Below are 24,694 nucleotides of genomic sequence, written 5' to 3' on the forward strand. Positions count from 1 at the left end.
TGTCTCTGTCTCTGTCTCTCTCTGCCTGTCTGTCTCTCTCTGTCACTCTCTGTCTCCCTCTCTCTCTGTCTCCCTCTCTCTCTGTCTCCCTCTCTCTCTGTCTCCCTCTGTCTCTGTCTCCCTCTGTCTCTCTCTCTCTCTCACACACTCCATCTCTGTCTCTGTCTCTCGCTCTCTGTCTCTCTCTCTCTTCCGGGGAAGTGCCGGATGATTGGAAAACGGCTAATGTTACGCTGTTGTTTAAGAAGGGTGCCAGGCAAAAGGCGGGGAATTATAGGCCGGTTAGTTTAACGTCTGTGGTAGGTAAAATGTTAGAATCTGTCATTAAGGAGGAAATTGCGAGGCATCTTGAAGGGAATTGCTTGATAGAGCAGACGCAGCACGGTTTCATTAAAGGGAAGTCGTGTCTGACAAATTTACTGGAGTTCTATGAGGATGTGTCTAGAGCAGTGGATAGAGGAGAGCCGGTGGATGTGGTCTTTCTAGATTTTCAGAAGGCGTTTGACAAAGTACCTCACAAGAGGTTATTGCAGAAGGTCGAGGGACATGGATTGGGGGTAGGGTGTTAGCGTGGATAGAGGATTGGTTGTCAAATAGGAGGCAGAGAGTGGGGGTCAACGGGTGCTATTCAGATTGACGGATGGTGACTAGTGGAGTGCCCCAGGGGTCGGTGCTGGGGCCTCAGCTATTTACCATTTATATAGATGATCTGGAGGAGGGAACCGAGTGTAGGGTGTCGAAATTTGCTGATGACACCAAGATTGGGGGAACGGCAAATTGTGCAGACGGTGTGGAAAGTCTGCAGAAGGATCTAGATAGGCTGGGCGAATGGGCCAGGAAATGGCAAATGGAATTTAATGTTGGCAAGTGTGAGGTGGTCCACTTTGGTAGGAAGAATGGTAGGAAGGACTATTACTTACGTGGCGAAAAACTGCAGCAGGCGACGGTGCAGAGGGACCTCGGGGTCCTTGTGCATGAGTCGCAAAAACCCAGCTTGCAGGTGCAGCAGGTGGTCAGGAAGGCGAATGGGATGCTGGCCTTCATAGCGAGGGGGATTGAATATAAAAGTAGGGAGGTCTTGCTGCGGCTGTATAGGGCATTGGTGAGGCCGCAGCTGGAGTACTGTGTGCATTTTTGGGCGCCGCACCTGCGCAAAGATATTTTGGCCTTGGAGGGAGTGCAGAGGAGGTTTACTAGGCTGATACCGGAGTTGAGGGGGTTGAGCTATGAGGAGAGGCTGAATAAACTAGGCTTGTACTCGTTAGAGTTTAGAAGAATGAGGGGAGATCTCATTGAGACGTATAAGATGATGAATGGGATGGATAGGATAGAGGTGGAGAGACTCTTCCCGCTCAAAAAAGACAGTAGGACTAGGGGGCACAGCCTCAAGATAAAGGGGGGGCAGTTTAGAACGGAGTTGAGGAGGAACTTCTTCACTCAAAGGCTGGTGAATCTCTGGAATTCTCTGCCCGTTGAAGTGGTGGAGGCTGCCTCGCTAAATATTTTTAAGACGCGGGTTGATGGGTTTTTGATAAGAGAGGGGATTAAGGGTTATGGGGAGAGGGCGGGAAAGTGGAACAGAGCCACGACAGATCAGCCATGATCTTATTGAATGGCAGGGCAGGCTCGAAGGGCTAGATGGCCTACTCCTGCTCCTATTTCTTATGTTCTTATGTTCACCCTCTGTCCCTCTGTCTCTGTCTCTCTCTCTCTCTCTCTCACACACTCCGTCTCTCTCTCTCTCTCTCTTTGTCTCTGTCTCTCTATTGCTTTCTATCACACTCTTTGTCTTTATCCCTGTTTCTGTTGCTCTCACGTCCTGCCTGCCCCCTCTCTCTCTCTCCCCTCCTCCCATTGTCACTTGTTTGCTTTGTTCTTGCTCTTTTTATAACTGTGTGTCGTTCACTTTCGCTGACACTCTTTTTCTCTGTCACTTATTCTCTCACTCTATCTGTATTAGTCATTTTCATTTTCTTTCTGTGATTCACACTCTCACTTCCTCCTTCCCTCCAGAGTCTGATGGATTTTCTCCCTGGTCATCCTGGACTCGTTGTTCCAGGAATTGTACAGACACGGAGTTTCGCAGCACCAAGAGTCGGACGCGTTTCTGTCAGAATCATCACAACTGCAGTGGAGAGACATTCCAGGAGCGACCCTGTAACCTGCCTCAATGCACAAGTAATCCTGGGGGTCAGAGTTCATGATTAGAGCTTGGGGTCAGGATCAGGGCTCAGGGTCAATGTTTAGGTTCAGGGTCAGGATTTGAGGTCAGGGTTCGGACTCGGGGTCAGGGTTTGGGCTCAGGGTCAGGATTCAGGCTCAGGGTCAGGGTTCGGGCTTGGGGCCAGGGTTCGGACTCGGGGTCAGGGTTCGGACTTGGGGTCAGGATTCAGGGTTCGGACTCAGGGCCAGGGTCAGGGTTCGGACTCAGGGTCAGGGTTCGGACTCGGGCTCAGGGTCAGGGTTCGGACTCGGGCTCAGGGTCAGGGTTCGGACTCGGGCTCAGGGTTTGGGCTGTGGCTCAGGGTTAGGGTTCGGGCTGTGGCTTAGGGTTAGGGTTCGGACTCAGGGTCAGGGTTCGGGCTCGGGGTCAGGGTTCAGACTTGGGGTCAGGATTCAGGATTCAGACTCGGGGTCAGGGTTCAGACTCAGGGTCAAGGTCAGAGTTCAGGCTCGGGCTCTGGCTCAGGGTCAGGGTTCGGACTCGGGGTCAGTGTTCGGGCTCAGGGTCAGGGTTCGGACTTGGGGTCAGGATTCAGGGTTCAGGCTCGGAGTCAGGGTTCGGGTTTGGACTCGGGGTCAGGGTTCGGGTTCGGACTCGGGGTCAGGGTTCGGGTTCGGACTCGGGGTCAGGGTTGGGACTCGGGGTCAGGGTTCGGGCTCGGGGTCAGGGTTCGGGCTCAGGGTCAGGGCTCGGGCTCAGGGTCAGGGCTCGGGCTCGGGGTCAGGGTTCGGACTTGGGCTCAGGGTTCGGACTTGGGGTCAGGATTCAGGGTTCAGACTTGGGGTCAGGGTTCGGGCTCTGGCTCAGGGTCAGGATTCAGGCTCGGGGTCAGGATTCAGGCTCGGGGTCAGGATTCGGGCTCGGGGTCAGGGTTCGGACTTGGGGTCAGGGTCAGAGTTCAGGAATGCTTGAATGACATTATTGTTACTAGAGAGGCGGTGCTTGAAAGACTGGAGGGACTGATTGTGGACAAGTCCCCAGGACCGGATGGAATGCATCCAAGGGTTCTGAAAGAAATGGCGGAGGTGATAGTGGATGCCTTGGTGATTATTTTCCAAACGTCGCTGGATTCCGGGGAAGTGCCAGAAGATTGGAAAATGGCTAATGTTACGCCGTTGTTTAAGAAGGGTGGCAGGCAGAAGGCAGGGAATTATAGGCCGGTTAGTTTAACGTCTGTTGTAGGAAAAATGTTAGAATCCGTGATCAAGGAGAAAATAGCAAGGCATCTTGAGGGGAATTGTTTGGTAGAGCAGACGCAGCACGGTTTCGTTAAGGGGAAGTCGTGTCTGACGAATTTATTGGAGTTCTATGAGGATGTGTCTAGGGCGGTGGATAGAGGAGAGCCGATGGATGTGGTGTTTCTTGATTTTCAGAAGGCGTTTGACAAGGTACCTCACAAGAGGTTATTGCAGAAGGTCAGGGGACATGGATTGGGGGTAGGGTGTTAGCGTGGATAGGGGATTGGCTGTCAAATAGGAGGCAGAGATGGGGGTCAATGGGTGCTATTCGGATTGGCGGTTGGTGACTAGTGGAGTGCCCCAGGGGTCGGTGCTGGGGCCTCAACTATTTACCATTTATATAGATGATCTGGAGGAGGGAACCGAGTGTAGGGTGTCGAAATTTGCTGATGACACCAAGATTGGTGGAACGGCAAATTGTGCGGAGGGTGTGGAGAGTCTGCAGAAGGATCTGGATAGGCTGGGCGAATGGGCCAGGAACTGGCAAATGGAATTTAATGTTGGCAAATGTGGGGTTGTCCACTTTGGTAGGAATAATGGTAGGAAGGACTATTACTTACGTGGCGAAAAACTGTAGCAGGCGACGGTGCAGAGGGACCTCGGGGTCCTTGTGCATGAGTCGCAAAAACCCAGCCTGCAGGTGCAGCAGGTGGTCAGGAAGGCGAATGGGATGCTGGCCTTCATAGCGAGGGGGATTGAATATAAAAGTAGGGAGGTCTTGCTGCAGCTGTATAGGGCATTGGTGAGGCCGCAGCTGGAATTCTGTGTGCAGTTTTGGTCGCCGCACTTGCGCAAGGATATTTTGGCCTTGGAGGGAGTGCAGAGGAGGTTTACTAGGCTGATGCCGGAGTTGAGGGGGTTGAGCTATGAGGAGAGGCTGAATAAACTAGGCTTGTACTCGTTAGAGTTTAGAAGAATGAGGGGAGATCTCATTGAGACGTATAAGATGATGAATGGGATGGATAGGATAGAGGTGGAGAGACTCTTCCCGCTCAGAAAGGACAGTAGGACTAGGGGGCACAGCCTCAAGATAAAGGGGAGCGGTTTAGTACGGAGTTGAGGAGGAACTTTTTCACTCAAAGGGTGGTGAATCTCTGGAATTCTCTGCCCGTTGAAGTGGTGGAGGCTGCCTCGCTAAATATTTTTAAGACGCGGGTTGATGGGTTTTTGATAAGAGTGGGGATTAAGGGTTATGGGGAGAGGGCGGGAATGTGGAACTGAGCCACGACAGATCAGCCATGATCTTATTGAATGGCGGGGCAGGCTCGAAGGGCTAGATGGCCTACTCCTGCTCCTATTTCTTATATTCTTATGAACTATGAGGAGAGGCTGAATAAACTAGGCTTGTACTCATTAGAGTTTAGAAGAATGAGGGGAGATCTCATTGAGACATATAAGATGATGAATGGGATGGATAGGATAGAGGTGGAGAGGCTCTTCCCGCTCAGAAAGGACAGTAGGACTAGAGGGCACAGCCTCAAGATAAAGGGGGGCGCGGTTTAGAACGGAGTTGAGGAGGAACTTCTTCACTCAAAGGGTGGTGAATCTCTGGAATTCTCTGCCCGTTGAAGTGGTGGAGGCTGCCTCGCTAAATATTTTTAAGACGCGGGTTGATGGGTTTTTGATAAGAGAGGGGATTAAGGGTTATGGGGAGAGGGCGGGAATGTGGAACTGAGCCACGACAGATCAGCCATGATCTTATTGAATGGCGGGGCAGGCTCGAAGGGCTAGATGGCCTACCCCTGCTCCTATTTTCTTATGTTCTTATGTTCAGGCTCGGGGTCAGGGTTTGGGCTCTGGCTCGGGGTCAGGGTTTGGGCTCTGGCTCGGGGTCAGGGTTCGGGCTCTGGCTCAGGGTCAGGGTTTGGACTCAGGGTCAGAATTCAGGCTCGGGGTCAGGATTCAGGCTCGGTGTCAGGCTTCGGACTCGGGGTCAGGGCTTGGGCTTGGGCTTGGGCTTGGGCTTGGGCTCGGGGTCAGGGTTCGGGCTCAGGGTTCGGGCTGTGGCTCAGGGTCAGGGTTTGGACTCGGGGTCAGAATTCGGGGTCAGGGTTCGGACTCAGGGTCAGGCTTTGGGCTCGGGGTCAGGCTTTGGGCTCGGGGTCAGGGTTCGGGCTCGGGGTCAGGGTTCGGGCTCGGGGTCAGGGTTCGGGCTCGGGGTCAGGGTTCGGGCTCGGGGTCAGGGTTCGGACTCGGGGTCAGGGTTCGGGCTCGGGGTCAGGGTTCGGGCTCAGGGTATGGGCTCAGGATCAGGGTACGGGCTCGGGATCAGGGTACGGGCTCAGGGTTTGGGCTTGGGATCAGGGTTCGGGCTCAGGGTTAGAGTTTGGGATCTGGGATAAATTTGCATTTGGGATTTGCGCATTTGGGATAAATGCGCCTAGTTTGGGGGCGTTTAAGAGATCCGTGGATAGGTTTATGGACGAGAAGGGATTGGTTTAGGTTAGTGGGTCATTGTTTTGTAACTGGTCGGCGCAACATCGTGGGCTGAAGGGCCTGTTCTGCGCTGTCATGTTCTATGTTCTATGTTCTATGGAGTAAATACATGGCAGATGCAATCCAACTTTTGATTTTGATTTATCATTGTCACGTGTCCAAAGATGTGCGGGTTAGGTTGATTGGCCATGCTAAGAAATTGCCCCATGGTGTCCAGGAATGTGTCGGTTAGAGGGATTAGTGGGTATAATATGTAGGGATATGGGGGTAGGGCCTGGGTGGGATTGTGTTCGGTGCAGACTCGATGGGCCGAAGGGCCTCTTTCTGTACTGTAGGGTTCTATGATTCTATGATGTATTAACATACAGTGAAAAGTATTGTTTCTTGTGTGCTATGCAGACAAAGCATACCATTCATAGAGAAGGAAAGGAGAGTGTGTAGAAGGTAGTGTTACAGTCATAGCTAGGTTGTGGAGAAAGATCAACTTAATGTGAGGTTGGCCCATTCAAAAGTCTGACAGCAGCAGGGAAGAAGCTGTTCTTGAGTCAGTTGGTCCGTGACCTCAGACTTTTGTATCTTTTTCCCGATGGAAGAAGGTGGAAGAGAAAATATCCGGGGTGCGTGGCGGGGTGGGTCCTTAATTATGCTGGCTGCTTTTCCGAGGCAGCGGGAAGTGTAGACAGAGTCAATGGATGGGAGGCTGGTTTGGGTGATGGATTGGGCTACATTCACGACCTTTTGTAGTTCTTTGTGGTCTTGGGCAGAGCAGGAGCCCAGACCAAGCTGTGATACAACCAGAAAGAATGCTTTCTATGGGGCATCTGTAAAAGTTGGTGAGAGTCGTAGCTGACATGCCAAATTTCCTTAGTTTAAGAAAGTAGAGGTGTTGGTGGGGTTTTCTTAACCACAGTGTTGGCACGAGGGGATCCAGACAGGTTGTAGGTGATCTGGACACCTAAAAACCTGAAGCTTTCGACCATTTCTACTTCACTGATGTAGACAGGCTGCGTGGTTAAATGTGAAGTTATTTACTTCAGGCAGGTAAACAGAATGGCAGAGTATTGTTTAAATGGCGATGGGAAATGTTGATGTACAGAGGGACCTGGGTGTCTGAGTACGCCAGCCACTGAAAGCAAGCGCGCAGGTATAGCGAGCAGTTAGGGAGGCAGATGGGATGGGTGGCCTTCATCATAAGAAGATTCAAGTACAGGAGCTAGGATGTATTACTGCAGCTGTACAGGGCTTTGGTGAGACCACAGCTGGTATATTCTGTGCTATTTCAGTTTCCTTCTTAAGAAAGGATATATTTGCCATTGAGGGAGTGTAGCGAAGGTTCAGTGGACTGATCCTGGGATGGTAAGATCATGATCTGAGGAGACACTGTGTCAAGAAGGGCAGCATGGACAAGTAGGACTAAAGGGCCTGTTTCCATGTTGGAAACCTCTGTGTGACTGGGTCTGTATTCACTGGAATTGAGAAGAATGAGAGGGGATCACATTGAAATGTATAAAATTCTGAAAGGATTGTACAGAATGAATTTGGATGTGGTTACTTCAGGGTGGGGTGGGGAGGGTGGTGGTGGGAAGTTGGGTGGAGGGGGGGCATCTGGAAGACGGGCTTCACAGTTTCAGGATGGGAAGATTTTTTTCTCTCAAAGGACAGTAATTGTCTGGAATTACTCCCAAAAGGACTGTGGGAACAGAGTCTCAGAATATTCTTAAGGCAGAATGAGATAGATTCTCGATTAACAAAGGAATGAAAGATTATCGGGGAGGTGGGAATGTGGGGTTGGGGTTACAATTAGAGTAGCCATGATCTTATAGGATGGCAGAGCAACTAGAGGGGCAGAATGGCCTCCTTGTGCTCCTGATTCATATCTTTTGTTTGTCCAATGTGTACAAGAACTGGAGGTGACCATTCAGGCTCTCGAGTCTATTACACATGGACAGGAGGAGGCCATTCAGCCCTTCCACCTTGGTCCTTCCTTCCAGTTTCTCACAGGTCATTGTGATTTCTGCAGTGCTTTATTTCCTGTGTTCATTACAGATGAAACAGAATGTTCTGGAAGGAACTGTACTCGGGACTGCAGCTGGAACATGTGGTCAGAATGGAGTGAGTGTTCCCGTTGGTGTGGAGTTGGTCAACAACACCGTCTCCGAACCTACAACTGGCCACACTCAGGCGGTCAGTGGTGTGAGGGGATTCTGACTGGAAACCTGGAGATCCGCTTCTGCAATGTCAAGGCTTGCAAAGGTGAGAGGTCACAGGGCAGGGAGGGGCAGAAGTGAAAGTTCATGGGAGAGACAAGTGAGTGAGGATAAGGGAGAATGGATTGAGAGTAATGTGCTGGGTGTATTCAGGAGGAATTTCTCATTCAGTATGTGTGCTCCAGTGAGAACAAACCAAGTTTCTCCAACCTCTCCTCATAGCTAATGCCCTCCATACCAGGGCAACATCCTGGTAAATCTTTTCTGTACCCTCTCCAAAGCCTCCACATCCTTCTGGTAGTGTGATGGCCAGAATTGAACACTATTCCAAGTGCAGCCTAATTAACATTCGATAAAGCTGCAACATGACCTGTCAATTTTTAAACTCAGTGCCCCGGCCGATGAAGGTGAGCATGCCGTATACCTTCTGACTACCTTCTCCACGAAGGATCTCACCCTAAATGAATTATACAACCTCTCCTCATAGCCAACACCCTCGAAACCAGGCAACATTCGAGTGAACCTTTGCACTCTCTCCAAAACTTCCACATCCTTCTGGTGGAAGGATACATGTGAGGTAGTACATTTTAGAAGATCAAATTTTGGTGTGAATGATCCTGTAAATGGTCTTAGGAATATTAACATACAGAGGGACCTGGGTGTGCGGGTCCAAAGTTCAGAGGTGGCCAAGGTGATTACAAAGAAATGTGGAATGCTTGCTTTCATCAGCAAATTTCCTAGATTTCCTTTCCAGGGATTTTTTTAAGATGTCAATCAAACCCAGCCATTCTGATGATTGACAGTTTGAGGAGCCAGTAAATCAAGCAGTAATGATGCAAAAATGTTCGTCTTCCGGCTTATGGCCACAAATAATTATTGAAATTAATTAAGTGATTTTTGTCCTACCCTCAAACACAGGCAGGAAGTTAAGGCGTCTAAGTAACGTTTTACTTTGCCAATTCCAAAGACGTTATCGTCCTTTCATGAATATTTAGTCTAAGATCCCTGTTCTAATGAGGTGGGTCGGGACATTCCGGAGACAGTGATGGTGGAACGTGGGATCTGATTCTGTGAGCCTGTCTCTGATTGGAGGATCTCCTCAGCAAGTGACGGAGTGAGTGATGAGGCCGATCAGTCTGACCTCATTGGTAGGGAGATTATTGGAACCAATTCTGAGGGACAGAACAGATAATCATAAGAACATAAGTAACAGGAGCAGGAGTAGGCCATCTAGCCCTTCGAGCCTGCCCCGCCATTCAATAAGATCATGGCTGATCTGTTGTGGCTCAGTTCCACATTCCCGCCCTCTCCCCATAACCCTTAATCCCCTTGCCTATCAAACACCTATCAACCCTGAATGGAGGTCAGTCACCAGTGGAGTGCCCCAGGGATCTGTTCTAGGACCCTTGCTGTTTGTCATTTTCATAAATGACCTAGATGAGGAAGTGGAGGGTTGGGTAAGTAAGTTCGCTGATGACACGAAGGTCGGTGGTGTTGTGGATGGTCTGGAAGGATGTCAAAAGTTGCAGCAGGACATAAATAGGATGCAGGACTGGGCGGAGAAGTGGCAGATGGACTTAAACGCGGATAAATGCGTAGTCGTCCATTTTGGCAGAACCAACGGGACGAACGAGTACACTATCAAGGGCAGGAGTCCTGGTAGTGTTGAGGAGCAGAAGGATCTTGGGGTCCGGGTCCACAGGACTCTTAAATCAGCCTCGCAGGTGGAAGAGGTGGTCAAGAAGGCGTATGGTGTACTGGCCTTCATAAATCGAGGGATTGAGTTTAGGAGTCGGGAGGTAATGCTGCAACTTTATAAGACCCTTGTCAGGCCTCATTTGGAGTACTGTGCGCAGTTCTGGTCGCCTCACTATAGGAAAGATGCAGAAGCTATTGAAAGGGTACAGAGGAGATTTACAAGGATGTTGCCTGGACTGGGAGGCATGCCTTATGAAGTTAGGTTGAGGGAACTGGGTCTCTTTTCCCTGGAGAGACGTAGGTTGAGAGGCGACCTGATAGAGGTTTATAGAATGTTGAGAGGAATAGATAGGGTGGATTCTCAGAGGCTATTTCCCCAGGTTGAAATGGTCGTTACGAGAGGACACAGGTTTAAGGTGCGGGGAGGAAAGTACAGAAGTGATGTTAGGGGTAAGTTTTTCACTCAGAGGGTGGTGAGTGAATGGAATCGGCTGCCGTCGGTGGTGGTGGAGGCGAACTCGCTGGGGTCTTTTATAAGACTTCTGGATGAGTATATGGGGTTTTATGGGATTGGGGGTTATAGGTAGGTGTTGATGTGATCGGCGCAACTCGTGGGCCGAAGGGCCTGTTTGTGCTGTAGTGTTCTATGTTCTATAACCCGCGTCTTAAAAATATTGAGCGAGGCAGCTCCCACCACTTCAACGGGCAGAGATTCACCACCCTTTGAGTGAAGAAGTTCCTCCTCAACTCCGTTCTAAACCGCCCCCCCTTTATCTTGAGGCTGTGCCCCCTAGTCCTACTGTCCTTTCTGAGCGGGAAGAGCCTCTCCACCTCTATCCTATCCATCCCATTCAACATCTTATACGTCTCAAAGAGATCTCCCCTCATTCTTCTAAACTCTAACGAGTACAAGCCTAGTTTATTCAGCCTCTCCTCATAGCTCAACCCCCTCAACTCCGGAATCAGCCTAGTAAACCTCCTCTGCACTCCCTCCAAGGCCAAAATATCCTTGCGTAAGTGCGGCGACCAAAACTGCACACAGTACTCCAGCTGCGGCCTCACCAATGCCCTATACAGCTGCAGCAAGACCTCCCTACTTTTATATTCAATCCCCCTCGCTATGAAGGCCAGCATCCCATTCACCTTCCTGACCACATGCTGCACCTGCAAGCTGGGTTTTTGCGACTCATGCACAAGGACCCCGAGGTCCCTCTGCACCGTCGCCTGCTGCAGTTTTTCGCCATGTAAGTACAGTCCTTCCTACCAAAGTGGACAACCTCACATTTGCCAACATTAAATTCCATTTACCAGTTCCTGGCCCATTCGCCCAGCCTATCTAGGTCCTTCTGCAGACTCTCTACGCCCTCCGCACAATTTGCCGTTCCACCAATCTTGGTGTCATCAGCAAATTTCGACACCATACACTCGGTTCCCTCCTCCAGATCATCTGTATAAATGGTAAATAGCTGAGGCCCCAGCACCGACCCCTGGGGCACTCCATGAGTCACCAACCGCCAATCCGAATAGCACCCATTGACTCCCACTCTCTGCCTCCTATTTGACAACGAATCCTCTATCCACGCTAACACCCTACCCCCAACTCCATGCCCCCTGACCTTCTGCAATAACCTTTTGTGAGGCACCTTGTCAAACCTTATCGGCGCAACTCGTGGGCCGAAGGGCCTGTTTGTGCTGTAGTGTTCTATGTTCTAAACGCCTTCTGAAAATCAAGAACCACCACATCCACCGGCTCTCCTCTATCCACCGCCCTAGACACATCCTCATAGAACTCCAATAAATTCGTCAGACACGACTTCCCCTTAACGAAACCGTGCTGCGTCTGCTCTACCAAACAATTCTCCTCAAGATGCCTCGCTATTTTCTCCTTGATCACGGATTCTAACATTTTTCCTACAACAGGCGTTAAACTAACCGGCCTATAATTCCCCGCCTTTTGCCTGCCACCCTTCTTAAACAACGGCGTAGCATTAGCCGTTTTCCAATCTTCCGGCACTTCACCATAATCCAGCGACGTCTGGAAAATAACCACCAAGGCATCCACTGTCACCTCCGCCATTTCCTTCAGAACCCTTGGATGCATTCCATCCGGTCCTGGGGATTTATCCACAATCAGCCCCTCCAGTCTGTCGAGCACCGCCTCTCTAGTAACAATAATGTCATTCAGGCCCTCCACTCCTACCATCTTTCCATCTCTAACACCCGGCAATTTATTCACGTCCTCCTCCGTGAAGACCGAAACAAAAAAGTTATTCCGGGCCTCAGCCATTTCTCCATCCCCTACCACTAAGCTCCCCCTTCTCATCCTCTAAGGGTCCAACGTTCACCCTAGCCAGCCTCTTCCTTTTTATGTATTTATAAAAACTCTTGCTATCCTTTTTTATATTAAGCGCTAGCCCAGCTTCATAGTTTCTCCTACCCTCCTTTATCAACTTCTTTGTCAATCTTTGTTGACATTTAAACCTCTCCCAATCCTCTTCTCGCCCACTACTCTTAGCTACTCTAAACGCCTCCACTTTTAATTTAACACTTTCCTTTACCTCCTTCGTTATCCACAGCTGATTATCTCTCCTCCTACGATCCTTTTTAACCATCGGAATAAATTTCTGCTGAGCACCAAGAAAGATCTCCTTAAAGATCCTCCATGTTCCTCAGCAGACCTACCTTCCAACGCACTCCCTCAATCAACATTCGCCAATTCCTCTCTCATCCGACCACACTCCCCTCTGTTCAAACAAAGGACACATGCCCGGGAACCCACTTTCTCCTCCTCCATCTACATCAGAAACTCCCCCATACAATGATCACTCTTCCCAAGAGGATCCTTCACCACAAGGACCCTAATTCTACCCGCCTCATTACATAACACCAGGTCCAAGATAGCTCGCTCCCTCGTCGGCTCCAACACACATTGCTCGAGGAAACTATCCCGGCAGCATTCCAAGAACTCTTCCTCAAGCCCACCGCGTCCAACATGGGTCGACCAATCAAGGGTTATGGGGAGAGGGTGGGAATGTGGAACTGAGCCACGACAGATCAGCCATGATCTTATTGAATGGCGGGGCAGGCTCGAAGGGCTAGATGGCCCACTCCTGCTCCTATTTCTTATGTTCTTATACGTAGATTGAAATCCCCCATTATTATCGCTGTCCCATTCCTGCATGCCGCATTATTTGCGTGTTAACAGCCTGCCCCACCTCCAGATCATTATTCGGGGGCCTATAAACGACACCCACCAGCGTCTTCCTCCCTTTGCTGTTCCTAATCTCCACCCACAACGATTCCACGTTCTGCTGTTTGGTTCCTATATCATCCCTTACTACCACCCTGATGCTATCCTTAATGCAGTAAAAAGCCTGACAACACCAGGTTTTAGTCCAACCGATTTATTTGATAATAGACTCGCAAGCTTTCGAGGTTTCCCTCTTCGTCAGGTGAACTCTCCATTCACCTGACGAAGAGGGAAACCTCGAAAGCTTGTGAGTCTATTATCAAATAAATCGGTTGGACTAAAACCTGGTGTTGTCAGACTTTTTACTGTGTTTACGCCAGTCCAACGCTGGCATACCCACATCATGGCTATCCTTAATGAGCAGAGCTACGCACCCCCCTTTTTCCTCCTGCCTATCCTTCCTAAACACTTGATACCCCTGGACATTCAGCTCCCAGTCCCAGTCACCTTGCAGCCACGTCTCTGTAATGGCCACCAGACCATATCCATTTGTGCTGATCTGCGCCACCAGCTCATCCACTTTATTCCAAATGCTTCGTGCATTCAGATAAAGTGCCTTCATCCCAGCCTTCACCTAGACCCTATTTGCCAGAATGCCACCAACCATACTCACGCCCCCTATTCCCTTTATTATTGGGACATCCTTGGCCTCCTCCCTTACCTGCACCCTCTCCTTTACTTTAGACCCCATAATGTCACCTACCCTCGCACCCTCCCCCCACCCCCAATTAGTTTAAAGCCCTATCTACAGTCCTATTTATACGATTAGCCAGGACTCTGGTCCCAGCACGGTTCAGACCAACCCCATCCCACCTGAACAGGTCCCACCTACCCCAATACTGATGCCAATGCCCCATAAATTCAAACCCATTCCTCCCACACCAATCCCTGAGCCACCCATTCACTTCCTTAATCTTATCAACCCTACGCCCGTCTGCACTTGGTTCAGGCAGTAGCCCAGAGATAACCACCTTGTCGGTTCTACTTTTTAATTCCATTCCCAGCTTTTCAAACTCCCTCCCCAGATCCTCAGTTCGCATTTTGCCTACGTCGTTGGCACCCACATGTACCACAACGACCGGATTCTCATCCTCCCACCCCCGGTTCCTCTGCAGCCCAGATGCAACATACTAGACCCGAGCACCAGGCAGACAACACACCTTTCTGTGCCCTTTATCATTGTGACAAAGGACAGTGTCAATACCCTTAACCACACTGACAAAGGACAGTGTCAATACCCTTAACCACACTCCACAATCTCTTAGAAAGATACAGATTAATCCAGCGCAGTCAATGTGGATTTAAGGGCAGGTTGATTTAAGCCAAGGTCCCATTTGTTTTGCTAGCCAGACTCTCGATCTGTCCCCTCACCTTCAAATCGATGCCCAGATCTCTCTGTTCCCAAACATTGTGTCAATAGGTTAATATTAACACTCTGCAGCCTTCTGTCAAAATACATCACCTCACATTTCTGTAAAATATCACATGACACTGTTTTTACAGAAAGTAGGGGTTCTTTCTATTCAAAATAAAAACAGAAATTGTTGGGAAATCTCAGCAGGTCTGGCAGCGTCTGTGGTGAGAGAATAGAGCCAATGTTTCCAGTCTGTGAGTCAGACCCTTTCTTAGAACTTTAAGTCTTTCCATTTGCCTGACATTACCTGTCCCTCAGTGATTTTATCTGGTGGCACATTGCTGTTTGTGGGATCTTACTGTGCATTATTCAGCTACAATTTTCCTACATTACAAAGTGACTACACATCAAAAGTATTTCTTTGTCTGTGAAAGTATTGGGAGCATTGTGAGCTGTGAAGAAATCAGTTCAGAATTTCAGGAAAACACGGAGAGGTTTGGTGAACAGGCAGGTCACAGATGAAGGTCGATGTGGAGAAGTGTGAGGTGATGCATTTTGGTGGGAAGATGATGGAGAGACAATGAAAAACAAGGGGTAAAATTCTTACAGGGGATGCAGGAGCAGAGGGAGCTGGCTGTATCTGTGCACAAGTCATTGAAGGACAGGACTGGTGGAGAGAGCAGTTAATAAAATCTGTGGAACAAAGAAAGTCCAGCACAGGAACAGGCCCTTCGGCCCTCCAAGCCTGTGCTGATCATGATGCCCGAACTAAACTAAATAAAACCTTCTGTCCTTACTCAGTCCATATCCCTCTATTCCCTCTCTATTCATGAACCCATCCAGATGCCTCTTAAATGTTACTAATGTTCCTGCTTCCACCACCACCTCTGGCAGTGCGTTCCTGGCACCCACCCCTCTCTGTGTGAAAAACTTCCCCCGCACATCTCCCTTAAACTTTCCCCCTCTCACCTTGAACCTGTGTCCCCCCGTGTAATTGACCCTTCCACCCTGGGGAAAAGCCTCTGACTATCCACCCTGTCTGTGCCTCTCATCATTCTGTTGACCTCTATCAGGTCTCCCCCTCAGCCTCTGTCTTTCCAGGGAAAACAATCCTAGTTTATTTAACCTCGCCTCATAAATTCCATCTGCCAATTTGACCATCTCGTCTCTATCTTCGTGTAACCTAAGACACTCAACCTCACCCAGCCAATCTTTGTGTCATCAGCAATCTTACCGATCTCACCCCCTACATAATCATCAATGTCATTTATATAAATGATGAACAATACAATGAACAAAGAAAATTACAGCGCAGGAACAGGCCCTTCGGCCCTCCAAGGCTGAACCGACCATGCTGCCCGACTGAACTAAAACCCCCTGCCCTTCCAGGGAACATATCCCTGTATTCCCATCCTATTAAGGTATTCGTGAAGATGCCTCTTAAAACTCACGACCATTTCCACTTCCACTACCTCCCCCGGCAACAAGTTCCAGGCAGCCATCATCCTCTGTGTAAAATATCTACCTCGTACATCTCCTTTAAACCTTGCCCCTCGCACCTTAAACCTGTGCCCCATAATAATTGACTCTTCCACTCTGGGAAAAAGTTTCTGACTATCCACTCTGTCCATGCCTCTCACAATCTTGTAGACTTCTATCATGTCACCCCTCAACCTCCGTCGCTCCAGTGAGAACAAACCAAGTTTCTCCAACCGCTCCTCATAGCTAATGCCCTCCATACCAGGCAACATCCTGGTAAATCTTTTCTGTACCCTCTCCAAAGTCTCCACATCCTTCTGGTAGTGTGGCGACCAGAATTGAACACTGTATTCCAAGTGTGGCCTAACTAAGGTAACTGCTTGATAGAGCAGACGCAGCACGGTTTCGTTAAGGGGAAGTCGTGTCTGACAAGTTTACTGGAGTTCTATGAGGATGTGTCTAGGGCGGTGGATAGAGGAGAGCCGGTGGATGTGGTCTTCCTGGATTTTCAGAAGGCGTTTGACAAAGTACCTCACAAGAGGTTATTACAGAAGGTAAGGGGGCATGGAGTTGGGGGTAGGGTGTTAGCGTGGATAGAGGACTGGTTGTCAAATAGGAGGCAGAGAGTGGGGGTCAACGGGTGCTATTCGGATTGGCAGATGGTGACTAGTGGAGTGCCTCAGGGGTCGGTGCTGGGACCTCAGCTATTTACCATTTATATAGATGATCTGGAGGAGGGAACCGAGTGTATGGTGTCGAAATTTGCTGATGACACCAAAATTGGTGGAAAGGCAAATTGTGCGGAGGGTGTGGAGAGTCTACAGAAGGATCTAGATAGGCTGGGCGAATGGGCCAGGAAATGGCAAATGGAATTTAATGTTGGTAAGTGCGAGGTGGTCCACTTTGGTAGGAATAATGGTAGGAAGGATTATTACTTACGTGGAGAAAAACTGCAGCAGGCGACGGTGCAGAGGGACCTCGGGGTCCTTGTGCATGAGTCGCAAAAACCCAGCTTGCAGGTGCAGCAGGTGGTCAGGAAGGCGAATGGGATGCTGGCCTTCATAGCGAGGGGGATTGAATATAAAAGTAGGGAGGTCTTGCTGCAACTGTACAGGGCACTGGTGAGGCTGCAGCTGGAGTACTGTGTGCAGTTTTGGTCGCCGTACTTACGCAAGGATATTTTAGCCTTGGAGGGAGTGCGGAGGAGGTTTACTAGGCTGATTTCGGAGTTGAGGGGGTTGACCTATGAGGAGAGGCTGAATAGATTAGGCTTGTACTCGTTAGAGTTTAGAAGAATGAGGGGAGATCTCATTGAGACGTATAAGATGATGAATGGGATGGATAGGATTGAGGTGGAGAGACTCTTCCCACTCAGAAAGGACAGTAGGACTAGAGGGCACAGCCTCAAGATAAAGGGGGGGCGGTTTAGAACAGAGTTGAGGAGGAACTTCTTCACTCAAAGGCTGGTGAATCTCTGGAATTCTCTGCCCGTTGAAGTGGTGGAGGCTGCCTCGCTAAATATTTTTAAGACACGGGTTGATGGGTTTTTGATGAGAGAGGGGATTAGGGGTTATGGGGAGAGGGCGGGAATGTGGAACTGAGCCACGACAGATCAGCCATGATCTTATTCAATGGCGGGGCAGGCTCGAAGGGCTAGTTGGCCTACTCCTGCTCCTATTTCTTATGTTCTTATGTTCTATAAAGCTGCAATATGACTTGCCAATTTTAAACTCAATGCCCCGGACGATGAAGGCAAGTGTACCAGAGGAACAGAAGGACCTTGGGGTCCGGGTCCATAGGACTCTTAAATCGGCCTCGCAGTTGGAGGATGTGGTCAAGAAGGCGTATGGTGTACTGGCCTTCATTAATTGAGGGATTGAGTTTAGCAGTAGGGAGGTAATGCTGCAACTTTATAAGACCCTTGTCAGACCCCACTTGGAGTACTGTGCGCAGTTCTGGTCGCCTCACTATAGGAAGGATGTGGAAGCTATTGAGAGGGTGCAGAGGAGATTTACAAGGATGTTGCTTGGATTGGGAGGCATGCCTTATGAGGATAGGTTGAGGGAGCTAGGTCCTTTCTCCCTGGAGAGATGAAGGATGAGAGGCGACCTGATAGAGGTTTATAAGATGTTGAGAGGAATAGATAGGGTGGATTCTCGGAGGCTATTTCCCCGGGCTGAAATGGTTGCTACGAGAGGACACAGGTTTAAGGTGCTGGGAAGCAAGTACAGAGGAGACGTCAGGAGTAAGTTTTTCACTCAGAGGGTGGTGAGTGAGTGGAATCGGCTGCCGTCGGTGGTGGTGGAAGCGAACTCGCTGGGGTCTTTTAACAGACTTCTGGATGAGTATATGGGATTTAATAGGATTGAGGGTTATAGGTAAGCCTAGTAGGTAGGGATATGATCGGCGCAACTTGTGGGCCGAAGGGCCTGTTTGTGCTGTAGTTTTTCTGTATTCTATAGGACCCTAGTCAGACCCCACTTGGAGTACTGTGCGCAGTTCTGGTCGCCTCACTACAGGAAGGATGTGGAAGCTATTGAGAGGGTGCAGAGGAGATTTACAAGGATGTTGCCTGGATTGGGAGGCATGCCTTATGAGGATAGGTTGAGAGAGCTCGGTCTTTCCTCCTTGGAGAGACGAAGGATGAGAGGTGACCTGATAGAGGTGTATAAGATGTTGAGAGATATTGATTGAGTGGATAGTCAGAGGCTATTTCCCAGGGCTGAAATTGCTGCCACAAGAGGGCACAGGTTTAAGGTGCTGGGGAGTAGGTACAGAGGAGATGTCAGGGGTAAGTTTTTCGTTCAGAGAGTGGTGGGTGAGTGAAATGGGCTGCTGGCAGAAGTGGTGGAGGTGGATTCGATAGGGTCTTTTAAGAGACTTTTAGATAAGTACATGGAACTTAGTAAGATAGCGGGTTATAGGTAAGCCTAGTAATCTCTAAGGAAGGGACACGTTTGGCACAACTTTGTGAGTCGAAGGGCCTGCGTTGTGCTGTAGTTTTTCTATGTTTCCATGTTTTCCACCTGTGCTGCCACTTTGAAGGTTCTGAGGACCTGTACTACAGATCTCTCTGTGTGTCCTGATGATTTATTTTATAGCTCCCAACTGAATTGAATAATGAATACTTTGCCTCGGTATTCACGGTGGAAAGTGATCTGGGAGGTTGTACTACAGGTTTGCAGCAAACTGAAAAGATTGAGTATGTGGACGTTAATAAAGAGGATGTGGTGGAACTTCTGAATAGCATCAAGATAGATAAGTCGCCAGGACCGGATGGGATGTACCCCAGGTAACTGTGGGAGGTGAGGGAAGTGATTGCAGAGCCCCTGGCGATGATCTTTGCATCGTCGATGGAGACGGGAGAGGTTCCGGAGGATTGGAGGATTGAGGATGTGGTTCCTATTTTCAAGAAAGGGAACAGGGATAGCCCGGGAAATTACCGACCGGTGAGTCTGACCTCAGTGGTTGGTAAGTTGATAGAGAGGATCCTGAGGGACACGATTTATGAGCATTTAGAGAAGTTTAGAATGATCAGAAATAGTCAGTATGGCTTTGTCAAGGGCAGGTCGTGCCTTACGAGCCTGGTTGAGTTCTTTGAAAATGTGACTGAACACATTGACGAAGGAAGAGCGGTGGATGTGGTTTACGTGGACTTCAGCAAGGCATTTGATAGGGTCCCCCATGCAAGACTTCTTGAGAAGGTGAGAGGCCGTGGGATCCAAGGGGCTTAGGCCTTGTGGATCCAGAACTGGCTTGCCTGCAGAAGGCAGAGAGTGGTTGTGAATGGGTCTTTTTCTGCATGGAGGTCGGTCACCAGTGGAGTGCCCCAGGGATCTGTTCTAGGACCCTTGCTGTTTGTCATTTTCATAAATGACCTGGATGAGGAAGTGGAGGGATGGGTTAGTAAGTTTGCCAACGACACGAAGGTTGGTGGTGTTGTGGATAGTCTGGAGGGATGTCAGAAGTTGCAGCGGGACATAGATAGGATGCAAGACTGGGCGGAGAAGTGGCAGATGGACTTCAACACAGATAAATGTGTGGTGGTCCATTTTGGCAGAACCAATGGGATGAAGGAGTACAATATCAAGGGCCGGAGTCTTAGTGTTGAAGAGCAGAAGGATCTTGGGGTCCGGGTCCACAGGACTCTTAAATCGGCCTCACAGGTGGAGGATGTGGTCAAGAAGGTGTATGGTGCACTGGCCTTCATTAATCAGGGGATTGAGTTTAGGAGTCGGGAGGTAATGCTGCAACTTTATAAGAGCCTTGTCAGACCCCACTTGGAGTACTGTGCGCAGTTCTGGTCGCCTCACTACAGGAAGGATGTGGAAGCTATTGAGAGGGTGCAGAGGAGATTTACAAGGATGTTTCCTGGATTGGGAGGCATGCCTTATGAAGATAGGTTGAGGGAGCTAGGTATCTTCTCCCTGGAGAGGCAAATGTTGAGAGGCGACCTGATAGAGGTTTATAAGATGTTGAGAGGTATAGATAGGGTGGATTCTCGGAGGCTATTTCCCCGGGCGGAAATGGTCGCTACGAAAGGACACAGGTTTAAGGTGCTGGGAAGCAAGTACAGAGGAGATGTCAGGGGTAAGTTTTTCACTCAGAGGGTGGTGAGTGAGTGGAATCAGCTGCCGTCAGTGCTGGTGGAGGCAAATTCACTGGGGTCTTTTAAAAGACTTCTGGATGAGTACATGGGATTTAATGGCATTGAGGGTTATAGATAGGCCTGGTAGGTATGGATATGACCGGCACAACTTGTGGGCCGAAGGGTCTATTTGTGCTGTAGTGTTCTATGTTCTAATTGGATTACAGGCCAGTGAGCCTCACATCTATGGTGGGTAAATTGTTGGAAGGTATTTTGTGAAACAGGATGTACAGGCATTTAGCGAGGCAAAGACTGATTAGGGACAGTCAGCATGGCTTTGTGAGTGGATAATCATGTCTCACAAATTTGATTGAGTTTTTAGAAGGGGTAACCAAGAAGGTAGATGACGGCAGTGCAGTTGATGTTGTCTACATGGATTTTAGCAAGGCCTTTGACAAGGTACCGCATGGTAGGTTGTTGCATAAGGTTAAATCTCACGGGATCCAGGGTGAGGTATCTAATTGGATACAAAATTAGCTTGATGACAGAAGCCAGAGGGTGGTTGTAGAAGGTTGTTTTTCAAACTGGAGGCTTGTGACCAGCGGTGTGCCTCAGGGATCAGTGCTGGGCCCACTGTTATTTGTTATTTATATTAATGATTTGGATGAGAATATAGGGGGCATGGTTAGTAAGTTTGCAGATGACTCTAAGATTAGTGGCATAGTGGACAGTGAAGAAAATTATCTCCAGTTGCAACGGGATCTTGATCAGCTGGGACAGTGGGCTGACGAATGGCAGATGGAATTTAATTTAGATAAGTGTGAGGTGATGCATTTTGGTAGATTGAACCAGGGCAGGACTTACTCAGTTAATTGTAGGACGTTGGGGAGAGTTACAGAACAAAGAGATCTCGGGGTACATGTTCATAGCTCCATGAAAGTGGAGTCACAGGTGGACAGAGTGATTGGACAGGGGATGCCCATGTTAAGTAATGTTTATTTTTTAGTGTCACAAGTAAGGCTTACATTAACACTGCAATGAAGTTACTGTGAAATTCCCCTAGTCACCAACTGACAATGGTCAGTAACTTCTTTTCTTGGTTTCCTAGTGAATGGTGAATGGTCCAATTGGAGTCCTTGGTCAACATGTGACCGTTCCTGTGGGGGAGGGAAGTCCCTCCGCATGAGGTCGTGTACTGACCCACCCCCGAAGAACGGAGGGAGGCGCTGCCCCGGTGAACGGTTTGAAGTGAAGATTTGTAACATTCAACCCTGCGGTGAGAATGACAGGATACAAATGGATCTAGGGTTCAGTTCCCACCAGGATTGGGGGCTCAATTCCCATTGGGACTCAAGGTTCAATTCCCACTGGGATTCAGGGTTCAATTCCCACCAGGCTTTGGGGTTCAATGCCTCTCAGGATTTGGGGTTCGATCCCCATCAGGATTTGGAGTTTGATTCCCATCGGGATTCAGGGTTAAATTCTCATTGGGGTTTGGGGTTTACTTCTCAGCGCGGTTTGGGGTTTAATTCTCAGTGGGATTTGGGGTTTAATTCTCGGCGGGATTTGGGGTTTAATTCTCTGTGGGATTTGGGGTTTAATTCTCGGCGGGATTTGGGGTTTAATTCTCGGCGGGATTTGGGGTTTAATTCTCGGCGGGATTTGGGGTTTAATTCTCGGCGGGATTTGGGGTTTAATTCTCGGCGGGATTTGGGGTTTAATTCTCGGCGGGATTTGGGGTTTAATTCTCGGCGGGATTTGGGTTTTAATTCTCAGTGGGATTTGGGGTTTAATTCTTAGCAGAATTTGGGGTTTAATTCTCAGTGGGATTAATAATTGGTTGTGTGGTCCAGGATGATGGGGATTTTGAGATTGGATTTGGGCAGTTTAAGTTAATGGAAGCAGGACAGGTAAAGACTGAAGTGAGAGGTCAACGACAGTGGGGTCTGAAGTCGGGGGAGTGGAGCAGGGTTTGAGGGCAGGGGTGGGATTTGGGGTAGGAGGTGGTGTTTAGGGCAGAAGGTCCAACACTGATCCCTGAGGCACACTGTTAGTTTAAAGTTAAAGTTAAAATTAAAAAAAGTTTATTTATGAGTCCATGCTAATACATTACCCATAACTCTGTGCACCTTTATCTTATGTAGCAGTCTTTGGTGCGGCACCTTATCAAATGCCTTCTGGAAATCCAGATACACCACATCCACAGGTTCCCCATTGTCCACTGCACATGTAATGTTCTCAAAGAATTCCACCAAATTAGACAAACATGGCCTTCCCTTTGTGAACCCATGCTGCGTTTTACCAATGGGACAATTTATATCCAGATGTCTCACTATTTCTTCCTTGATGAGAGATTCAAGCATTTTCCCGACAACAGAAGTTAAGTTAACCGGCCTATAGTTGGTCAGAGGATTTGGGTGGGGGGGTATGGAGTTTGTTTAAAGGGGAAGGTTTATTATTGGGAAGTAGTTTGGGGACTGGATAAGGGTTCATTTGGTGGGAGGGGAGTGGGTTTGCGGGGGTTTGGAAGGGGGTTTGGTTTGGTTGATGCTTGGTTTGGGGCGGGGGTAATTTGGTTTGGGTGGTGTTCAGGTGGGAGGAGGTTGGGGGGGGTTTGGTTGGGAGGGTTGAGGGGTTTGGAAGTGGGGTTTGAGGAGTGTGCGAGATGGGTGGTGCTGTGCACTGTAAGATCTGATGCCTTCACATTGTGTCTTCTCTCAGGCACTGATGGCTGCCCAGTTGGCTTGGTCTATATGGATTGTGCCAATAAATGTCCTCGGGCCTGTCTAGATTTCCAGAGTGGGATAGTTTGTTCCGATGTCGGAATGTGTGAAGCTGGCTGTCGGTGCCCTCGTGGTGAGTATTTAGAATCATTCTGTCATTGTTTGCTGGAGCAGACGAGTGAAGGAGCAGAGAGAGAGCTAAGATTTTACCTGTTAAAAACCTGTTTAAAATAAGTTTAAAGCACTTTGTTCTTTGTAGAACTGTTTAAAGCATTTATTTATTGTATTTACTGCTTTAAGAATTCTGAGGGAGTGGTTAGCAGGCAGTTGTGGGCCATCAGCTTTAAATCTGCGCCAGGTTTAAAAGGAGGCCTGGTGTAGACAGCGGGCAGCGTCGGAGCAGGCAGCGGAGTGAGTGGGAAGCAGAGTGAGCTATTAGGGCTTAATATCAAAAAGGGCTTGAAGGAAAAAAGGCCAGGTGAGTTCGTTTGAAAAACAAGAAAAAAAACAAAAAAAAAATTTTTTTCAAAACTACTACAGTGAATAATGGAGGGGCATGTGATGTGTGGTTTCTGTATGATGTGGGAACTGGTGACTCCAGGGTCCATCCCAGTGACCATGTCTGTAGTAAGTGCAGGTTGCTGGAGGAGCTCCAGCTCAAGGTGGATGAGCTGGCCTCTGAGCTACAGTCACTGAGGCTCATCAAGGGGAGAGAGGGTGCCATTGTCAATGGGGTGCAAGTGACATCCACCCCCCCTAGACTGGCTAACTCTAAGGGTCAGGGACAAGAGGGGGCTGCTGGGAGGAGGAAGTGGGGTGAGGAGCGGAGGCCTCAGCCTCTTAATCTGCATAACAGGTTTGAGGTTCTTGCTTCCAGGCTGGACAAGAACGAGGCAGGTGAGGTTGGTGAGCAAACTGCACACGGTACAGTGATGCAGCAGGACATAGGCAAAGAGAAGGGGAAAAGGAACGTAGTAGTAATTGGGGATAGTGGGGTGAAGGGTATTGACACTGTCCTTTGTCACAATGACAAAGTGCACAGAAGGGTGTGTTGTCTGCCTGGTGCTTGGGTCCGGGATGTCGCAGCTGGGCTGCAGAGGAACCTGGAGTGGGAGGGTGAGAATCCGGTCGTTGTGGTACATGTGGGTGCCGGTGACGTAAGCAAAATGCGGACTGAGGATCTGGGGAGGGAGTATGAAAACCTGGGAATGGAATTAAAAAGTAGAACCGACAAGGCGGTTATCTCTGGGCTACTGCCTGAACCGAGTGCAGACGGGTGTAGGGTTGACAGGATTAAGGAAGTGAATGGGTGGCTCAGGGATTGGTGTGGGAGGAATGGGTTTGAATTTATGGGGCATTGGCACCAGTATTGGGGTAGGTGGGACCTGTTCGGGCGGGATGGGGTTGGTCTGAACCGTGCTGGGACCAGAGTGCTGGCGAATCGAGTAAGGAGGACTGTAGACAGGGCTTTAAACTAATTAGGGGGGGGGAGGGTGC

General features: G+C 49.2%; 1 protein-coding gene across 1 annotated transcript in view; it reads left to right on the forward strand.

Moving 5' to 3' along the window:
* Positions 1 to 24,694, forward strand: part of sspo (SCO-spondin) — a gene marked incomplete at its 5' end in the record, with an annotated part of 592,643 nt that overhangs the window by 304,523 nt on the left and 263,426 nt on the right. The window contains 4 exons of the mRNA XM_080183006.1: positions 2,014 to 2,178; positions 7,945 to 8,151; positions 21,583 to 21,750; positions 23,196 to 23,330. Coding sequence (XP_080039132.1) covers positions 2,014 to 2,178; positions 7,945 to 8,151; positions 21,583 to 21,750; positions 23,196 to 23,330 — 675 coding nt within the window. The remainder of the gene's footprint in view (positions 1 to 2,013; positions 2,179 to 7,944; positions 8,152 to 21,582; positions 21,751 to 23,195; positions 23,331 to 24,694) is intronic.

This window comes from Carcharhinus amblyrhynchos, unplaced genomic scaffold (genome assembly GCF_965287045.1).
Source record: "Carcharhinus amblyrhynchos unplaced genomic scaffold, sCarAmb.v2.hapA chromosome_114, whole genome shotgun sequence".
Taxonomy (NCBI): domain Eukaryota; kingdom Metazoa; phylum Chordata; class Chondrichthyes; order Carcharhiniformes; family Carcharhinidae; genus Carcharhinus; species Carcharhinus amblyrhynchos.